Genomic DNA, 9,337 nt, shown 5'->3' on the forward strand with positions numbered 1-9,337 from the left:
ATATGAAACAATCAGAATAATTTATAAACAATGAGAATAATTGATAAATAATAAATATGAAAACGATTAGAACATTGTGTACATAATAAATAAATATAAAAACAGATAGAATATTGCATACATAATAAAGAATATTGTATACATAAAAAATATAGAATAAATATAAAAGGAATAAGAATATTGTATACGTAATAAATGGATATAAAAAGGATTAGAATATTGCATACGTAATGAATAAATATGGATTAGAATACTGTATACATAATCAATAAATATAAAAGAGAATTAGAATATTGTATACATAATAAATGAATATACATAAGAAGGATTAGAATATTGTATACATAGCAAATATAAAAATAAATATAAAAAAATTAGAATACTGTATACATGATAAATGAATATAAAAAGGATTAGAATATTGCATACGTAATAAATAAATATAAAAAGCATTAGAATATTGCATACGTAATGAATAAATATGGATTAGAATATTGCACACATAATAAATATAAAAACGGTTAGAACACCACACACATAACAAATAAACACACATAAAAACGACTACAACACCGCGCACACCACACACAGACATTAAACACAATCACACCGTCACCATTTATTAAAATAAAAAGAGAAAATAAACTTCAGCACCGCGGACAGCGGCGGGGCCGAGGTGACGTCACCCGGCGGCCGGGGCGCATGCGTGGTGCGTGGACGCGGTCGCGCTGACGTCACCCGGCAGGCCTGCGCGTGCGCACGGCGCGGCGACGGCGGCCTCAGCACCGCGGACAGCAGCGGGCGGCGGCGAGGGTCTCGCTGACGTCACCGGGTTTCCCGCGCATGCGCACTGCGCGCCAGAGGCCAGCGGGCGACGCGTGCGCAGTGAGCGACCTAGTCGGCACCCGCGCGTGCGCGCTGCGCGCTGGCGGATTCCGCGGCGGCCGCTTTAGCTCCGGAGCCCGGGCTGACGTCACCGGGGGGCCCGGCGCGCGTGCGCACAGCGCGGCGGCTGGGGCGCGCGCTGACGTCACCCTGCGTGCCGCGCGTGCGCAGGGCGCGATTGCGGCTTCAGCGCCGAGGGGCAGAGACCAGGACGCGCGTGCGCACTGCGCGCGACGGCGGATTCGGAGGAGGGCGGGGGCGCTGACGTCACCGGGAAGCCAGAGGGCGCATGCGCACCGTGCTATTCCGGCTTCAGCACTGCGGACAGCGGCGGCGTTGGCGCTGACGTCACCTCTCGGCGCATGCGCGCCGCGAGATCGCGGCTTCAGCACCGCGGACAGCAGCGGCGGCGAGGGGCGCGCTGACGTCACCGTGCGACCCGCGCTTGCGCACTGTGCGAGTACGGATTCCGGGGCGCATGCGCACTGCGCTTCGGTGGTGGATTCCGAGGAGGGCCGCCGCGCTGACGTCACCTTCTCGCGCATGCGCGCCAGGCGATCGCAGCTTCAGCACCGCGGACAGCGGCGGCGTTCGCGCTGACGCCGCCTTCTCGCGCATGCGCAGTGCGCGATCGCAGCTTCAGCACCGCGGACAGCGGAGGCGGCCAGGCTCGCGGTGACGTCACCGGGCGGCCAGCACGCGCATGCGCACTGCGCGGCTGCGGCTTCAGCCCCCCCCCCCCTTCGTTCCCGTCCTCAGCAGCAGCAGCAGCGACCGAGCGGCGGCGGCGGAAACCGAACTCCTATTCGCCCGCCGCGGCCCCCGCCGCCGTTCACGGAAAAACCCGAACCGGATCGGAACCCGGAACCCGAACTCCTACGCGCCCGCCGCGGCCCCCGCCACCCCCGCCGCCCTCTTCACGGAAAAACCCGAACGGAATCGGAACCCGAACCCGAAACCCGAACTCCTACGCTCCCGCCGCCCCGCCACCCCCGCCGCCCTCTTCACGGAAAAACCCGAACCGGATCGGAACCCGGAACCCGGAACCCGAAACCCGAACTCCTACGCGCCCGCCGCGGCCCCCGGCCATGAACTACCTGCGGCGCCGCCTGTCGGACAGCAACTTCATGGCGAATCTGCCGAACGGGTACCTGGGAGACCTGCAGCAGGCCCCGCCCCCTCCTCCTCCTCCTCCCCCTCCCCGTCCCGTGAGCCCCGGCGGGGGGGCCGCATCCGGGTCCTCCGCGGCCGCCGCCGCCGCCGTGACGTCATCGTCATCCGGGTCTTTGGCCGGGACGACATCCGGGTTCTTCTCGTCGCTGTCGAACGCGGTGAAGCAAACGTTCGGCGAGCAGGCCGGGGGCGGGGCTTCCGGGGCCGGGGGCGGGGCCTCGGGTCCTGGGGGCGGGGCCTCGGGGCGCGGAGGCCCCGCCCCGTCCGCGGTGCGGGTCCTGCTGGTGGTGGACGAGCCGCACACGGAGTGGTGAGTGCTTCATTAATTCACTGATTCATTCGTTCATTCATTCATTAATTCACTAATTCATTCGTTCATTCGTTCACTAATTCATTAATTCACTAATTCATTCGTTCATTCATCCGTTCGGTCATTCATTAATTCATCAATTCATTCGTTCATTCATTCATTAATTCATCAATTCATTCGTTCATTAATTCATCAGTTCATTCGTTCACTCACTAATTCATTCGTTCATTCATTCTTTCGGTCATTCATTCGTTCGTTAATTCATTCGTTCATCGATTCACTGATTCATTCGTTCGTTCATTAATTCGTTCGTTCATTGATTCATTCGTTCATTCATTTGTTCGTTGATTCATTCGTTCCTTCGTTCGTTCACAAATTCATTCGTTCACTAATTCATTCGTTCATTCATTAATTCATTCGTTCATTCGTTCACTCGTTCATCAATTCATTAATTCATTCGTTCATTAATTCATTTGTTCATTCATTCGTTCGTTCATTTATTCATCAATTCGTTAATGTTCTAATTTTTACATTCATTATGCATGTGATATTTTCATTTTATGTTTATTTATCCTGCATGCAATATTGCAGTTTTATATTTATTTATGATGCATGCGATATTGTAATTTTTACATGTTCCAGTTTTTATATTTATTTATTCTGTATACAGTAATCTAATTCTTCTATTCATTTATTATGCATGCAATATTCCGATTTTATATTTATTTAATATGCACCCAGTATTCTGATTTTTCTATTTATTATGCATGCGATGTTCTAATTCTACATTCATCATGCATGCAACATTGTAATTATTTTCCATTTCCCATGCATGCCACATTGTAACCTTATATTTATCGATCATGCATGCAATGTTCTAACTTTACATTAATTTCTTATGCATGCAATATTCTAATTTTATAGTTATTTACCATGCATACAACATTCTGATTTTTATATTTATTTATTATACATGCAACATTTTAATTTTTATGTTTATTTATCATCGATACGATATTCCAATGTTACATTTATTCATCGTGCATGCAATATTCTAATTTTCCGTTCCTTATGCATGCAATGTTCTAATTTTGTATTTGTTATGTATGCAATATTCTAATTTTATAGTCATTTACCTTGCATGCAGTATTCTAATTTTAAATTCATTTCTTATGCATGCCATATTGTAATTTTATATTTATTTATCATGCATGCAACATTCCAATTTTACATTTATTCGTCATGCATACAATATTCTATTTCCTTATCCATTCATCATGCATGCAATATTGTAATGTTTCATATTTATGCATGCAATATTGTAATTTTCCATTTATCATCCTTGCAATAATCTATTTCTCCATTTATCATGCATGCAATATTCTCATTTTCCATTCCTTATGCATGCAATATTCTAATTTTGTATTCGTTATGCATGCAATATTCTAATTTTCCATTTATCATGCATGCAATATTCTAATTTCCCTTTTCTTATTATGCATGCGTATTCTGATTTTATAGTCATTTATTGTGCATGCAACACATGCAACATTCTAATTATATATTTATATATCATGCATGCAATATTCTAATTTTGCGTTCATTTCTTATGCATGCAGAATTCTAATTTCATGCTTATCCATCATTCATGCAATATTCTAATTTCCCGTTTATTATGCACGCAATGTTGTCATTTTATATTTATTCCAAAATCATGTATATGATCTTCCAATTCTATATTTATCTATCATTCATGCAATATTCCAATTTTCCCTTTTTATGCATGTAATATTCTCATTTTATATTTATTTATTGTGCATGCAATGTTCTAGTTTTCCATTTATCATGCATGCGGTATTCTAATTTTATATTGATCCTGCATGCAATATTCTAATATTCCATTCTTTATGCATGCAGTGTTCTAATTTTCCATTCATTCTGCATGCAACATTCTAATTTTATATGCATTTATTGTATATACAACATTCTAATTTCATATTTATCTGTCATACATGCAACATTCTAATTTTCAATCCATTCTGCACGCAATATTCTAATTTCCCATTCATCATGCATGCAACATTCTAATTTTCCATTCATCATGCATGCAACATTCTAATTTTGTCTTTATTTATCATGTGTGCAGTGTTGTCATTTTTACATTCATTGTGTTTGCAACATTCTAATTTTTTATTTATTTTTTATTTGTGGAATATTGTAATTTTCATATTTATTTATCATGTGCGCAATGTTGTAATTTTTGCATTAATTATGCACGCAACATTCTAATTTTTCATTTATCATGCAGGCAATATTTTAATCTTATATTTATCTATCATACATACAATATTCTAATTTTAATATTTATTCATCATGCGTGCAATAGTCTAATTTTCCATTTATTATGCATGCGATACTCCAATTTTTCATTCATCATGCATGCAAAATTCTAATTTTATATTAATTCATCATGCATGCAATATTCCAGTTTTCCATTTATCGTGCATGCAATATTGTAATTTTATATTTATTCAAAAATCATGCATATGATCTTCCAATTCTATATTTATTTATCATTCATGCAATATTCCAATTTTCCCTTTTTATGCATGTAATATTCTCATTTTATATTTATTTATTGTGCATGCCATGTTCTAATTTTCCATTCATTATGTGTGCAATATTCTAATTTCCATTTCTTATGCTTGCAACATTATAATCTTTCATTCCTTATGCATGCAATGTTCTAATTTTGCATTCATTATGCATGCAATATCCCAATTTTATATTTATTACGCATGCGATATTCTAATTCTATATCCACTCATTATGCACACAATATTGTAATTTTCATTCATTTATTATGCATGCAACATTCTCATCTTATATTTATTATGCATGCAACATTCTAATTTCATATCCAGTTATTATGCATACAATATTCTAATCTTTATTCATTTATTGCGCATGCAATATTTTAAATTTTATTAATTCATTATGCATGCAACATTTTAATTTTATATCCACTTATTATGCATACAACGTTCTAATCTTTATTCATTCATGATGTATGCGATATTCTAATTTTATATTTGTTACACACGCAACATTGCAATTTTATATTCACCTATTATGTATACAATATCTTAATTTTTATTCATTTATTATGTATGAAATATTTTAAATTTTATACTTATTTATTATGCATGCAATATTTTAATTTTATATTTATTATGCATGCGATATTTCAAATTTCGTGTTCATTTATTTTGCATGCAATATTCTAATTTCACATTTATTATACATGCGATATTCTAATTTTGTATTTATTATGCATGCAATTTTCTAATTCTATTCCTTATACATGCAATATTTTAAGTTTTATAGTCATTTATCATGCATGCAACATTGTCATTTCCAATTTGTCATGCATGCAATATTCCAGTTTTCCATTCCTTATGTATACAATATTCTAATTTTATATTTATTATTATTCCGTATAAAATATTCCAATTTTTTTATACACTTATTATGCATGCAATATTCTAATTTCGTATTTATTATGCATGCAACATTGTAGTCTTATATTTCTTATGATTTCATCGTCATTTATTATGCATATAATGTTCTAATTTTTATCCGATTATTATGCATGCAATATTCTAATTTTTGTATTTATTATGCATGCAATCTTCTAATTTCATATCTATTCATTGATTGATTGGTAGACTCATGCATTCCTTCATTGATTCATTCATTCATTCATGGATGGATTAATTTATTCATTCACTTATTTATTTATTTATTCACCTATTTATTTATTCATTCATTTATTTATTGATTCATTGACTTTACTGATTAATATGCTCAGGCATTCCTTCATTGATTCATTCATTTATTTATTGATTGATTAATTGATAGATTCATTCATTTATTTATTGATTCATTTACTTATTTATTTATTCATGTAAACATTCATTCATTTATTTATTGATTCATTTACCTATTTATTTATTAATATGCTCATGCATTCCTTCATTTATTCATTCATTTATTGATTGATTCATTGATAGATTCATTCATTTATTGATTGATTCATTGACTTATTTATTTACTCATGTATACATTCATTCATTTATTTATTTATTCATTTACCTATTTATATATTAATATACTCATGCATTCCTTCATTTACTCATTCATTTATTGATTGATTCATTGATAGATTCATTCATTTATTGATTGATTCATTGACTTATTTATTTACTCACGGATGCACTCATTCATTCATTGATTTATTGATTCATTTACCTATTTATTTATTAATATACTCATGCATTCCTTCATTTACTCATTCATTTATTGATTGATTAATTGATAGATTCATTCATTTATTGATTGATTCACTGACTTATTTATTTACTCATGGATACATTCATTCATTCATTTATTTATTGATTCATTTACCTATTTATTTATTAATATACTCAGGCATTCATTCATTCATTCATTTATTTATTGATTAATTGATAGATTCATTCATTTATTTATTGATTCATTTACTTATTTATTTATTCATTTATTGACAAATCCGTTTATCCATTCATGTACTCACTTATTCATTATTTATCTCTTTATTCATGTCTTTGTCCATTTATTGATCTATTTATCTATCAGTTTATTTATTTATTTATTGATTGATTTATCTATGGACCTATTTATCCATCTATCGATTTATCTATTTATTACATATCCCAGACCCTAATTCTCTTTTACGTTCTGACTAATTGATCACGGATCTACTGCACAACCTGACTGTGTGTTGATCAATCACTGATTCACGACACAACGTCGGTGTTGCTTGGCTGACTCACTGATTATTGATCACTTATTGATCACCGATCAACCACCGATCAACTCTCTGAACTCGATATTTGTTCACCAACTCACTAAATATTGATCACCAATAAATAACCAACAGACTCTCCAACCTGGGTGTTTCTTGATCAATTACTGATGGATCACTGATTGATTGATCACTGATCGACTACACAACCTCTTTTTTTTCATCGATCACTGATTATTGATCACTTATTGATCACCAATCAATAACCGATCGATGACAGAGCGACTCCCCAACCTCAGTGTTTGTTGATTAATCACTTATCAATCGATTATTGATCACCGATCAATCAGTCACTGTCTGCTGACCGACTCACTGATTATTGATCACTGATTGATCGCTTATTGATCGCTTATTGATTGATTATTGATCACCGATCGATAACCGAGCGACTCTCCAACCTCAGTGTTTGCTGATTGATCACTTATCGATCGATTATTGATCACCGATCGATCATTCGGTATCTGTTGACCGACTCACTGATTGATCATTTATTGATCTATCGATCTATTTGTTTATTGATTTATGTATTTATCTATCTATTTATTACATGTCCTAATTCTCTTTTATATTGGCACTGATTGATCACTGACTGACTATACAACCTCTAACTTTGTTGATCAATCACTGATCGGCTCTCCAACCCCGGTATTTGTTGATCAACTACACAACCTCGGTGTTTGTGGATTGATCACGGATTGATCACTAATTGATCACTGATTGACCAATGATTGATCACCAATCGACTACACAACCTCAGTATTTGTTGATCGACTCACTCATTATTGATCACTTAATCACCAATCAATAACCAACCGACTCTCCGACCTCGGTGTTTCTTGATCAATCACTAATTGACCACTGATCGACTACACAACCTCGGTGTTTGTTCACCGACTCACTGATTATTGACCACTTATTGAACGTTTATTGATCACAACCACGGAGTTTCTTGACCAACTCACTAATTGATCACTGATTGATCGATTATTGATCACCAATCAATCACTGACCGACTCTCTGACCTCGGTTTTTGTTGACCGACTCACTGACTATTGATCACTTATTGATCGATTATTGATCGATTATTGATCACCGATCAATCACTCTGTGTCTGTTGACCGACTCATTGACTATTAATCACTGATCAATCGATTGTTGATCACAACCTCGGTGTTTGTTGACCGACTCACTGGTTGATCATTTATTGATCGATTATTGATCACCGATCAATAACCGAGCAACTCTCCAACCTAAGTGTTTGCTGATTGATCACTTATTGATCAATTATTGATCGCCGATCGATCACTCAGTGTCTGTTGACCGACTCACTGATTGATCATTTATTGATCGATTATTGATCGATTATTGATCACCGATCGATAACCGATCGGCTCTCCAACATCGGTGTTTGTTGATCGACTACACGACCTCAGTGTTTGTTGACCGACTCACTGACTGTTGATCACTTATTGATCGATTATTGATCACTGATCGATAACTGATCGGCTCTCTGACCTCGGTGTTTGTTGATCGACTACGCAACCTCAATGTTTGTTGACCAACACACTGATGGTCGATCACTTATTGATTGATTATTGATCGCCGATCAATGACCGATTGATAACCGACCGACTCTCTGACCTCTCCCCAGGGCCAAATACTTCAAAGGGAAGAAAATCCACGGGGACGTCGACATTAAAGTCGAGCAAGTAAGTGGGCGGCCGTGAGTGCGAATCACGGACATGGAAATGCGTATTTGCTTATTGTCTATCGATGGATTAGATATTTGACCTGATTGATTATTTATTATCATCGGCATTTGTTTTACTTATTTATTTTGAATAATTATCGATTAATTCGCTTTCAGTGTTTGTTTTAGATATATATTGATTTTCAATATTTATCAATTAATTCATTTTCAGTATTTATTTTCAGTATTTAAGTATTTACCGATTCATTCGTTTTAAGTATTTATTTTAAATATTTATTTTGAATATGTATCGATTAGTTAATTTAAATATTTGAGTATTTATTGATCCATTCCTTTTCAGTATTTTAAATAA

The 9,337-nt window shown here is 36.9% G+C and overlaps 2 protein-coding genes across 2 annotated transcripts in view; both read left to right on the plus strand.

Moving 5' to 3' along the window:
• Positions 1 to 823, plus strand: part of Cfp (complement factor properdin) — a 22,953-nt gene extending 22,130 nt beyond the window's left edge. The window contains exon 11 of the mRNA XM_013355593.1: positions 652 to 823. Coding sequence (XP_013211047.1) covers positions 652 to 823 — 172 coding nt within the window. The remainder of the gene's footprint in view (positions 1 to 651) is intronic.
• Positions 824 to 1,669: 846 nt separating this feature from the next.
• Positions 1,670 to 9,337, plus strand: part of LOC102002085 (synapsin-1) — a gene marked incomplete at its 3' end in the record, with an annotated part of 41,520 nt that continues 33,852 nt past the window's right edge. The window contains exons 1-2 of the mRNA XM_005372155.2: positions 1,670 to 2,368; positions 8,926 to 8,983. Of these exons, the coding sequence (XP_005372212.2) occupies positions 1,974 to 2,368; positions 8,926 to 8,983 (453 nt within the window). The remainder of the gene's footprint in view (positions 2,369 to 8,925; positions 8,984 to 9,337) is intronic.

Source organism: Microtus ochrogaster, unplaced genomic scaffold (assembly GCF_000317375.1).
Source record: "Microtus ochrogaster isolate Prairie Vole_2 unplaced genomic scaffold, MicOch1.0 UNK209, whole genome shotgun sequence".
Lineage (NCBI taxonomy): Eukaryota > Metazoa > Chordata > Mammalia > Rodentia > Cricetidae > Microtus > Microtus ochrogaster.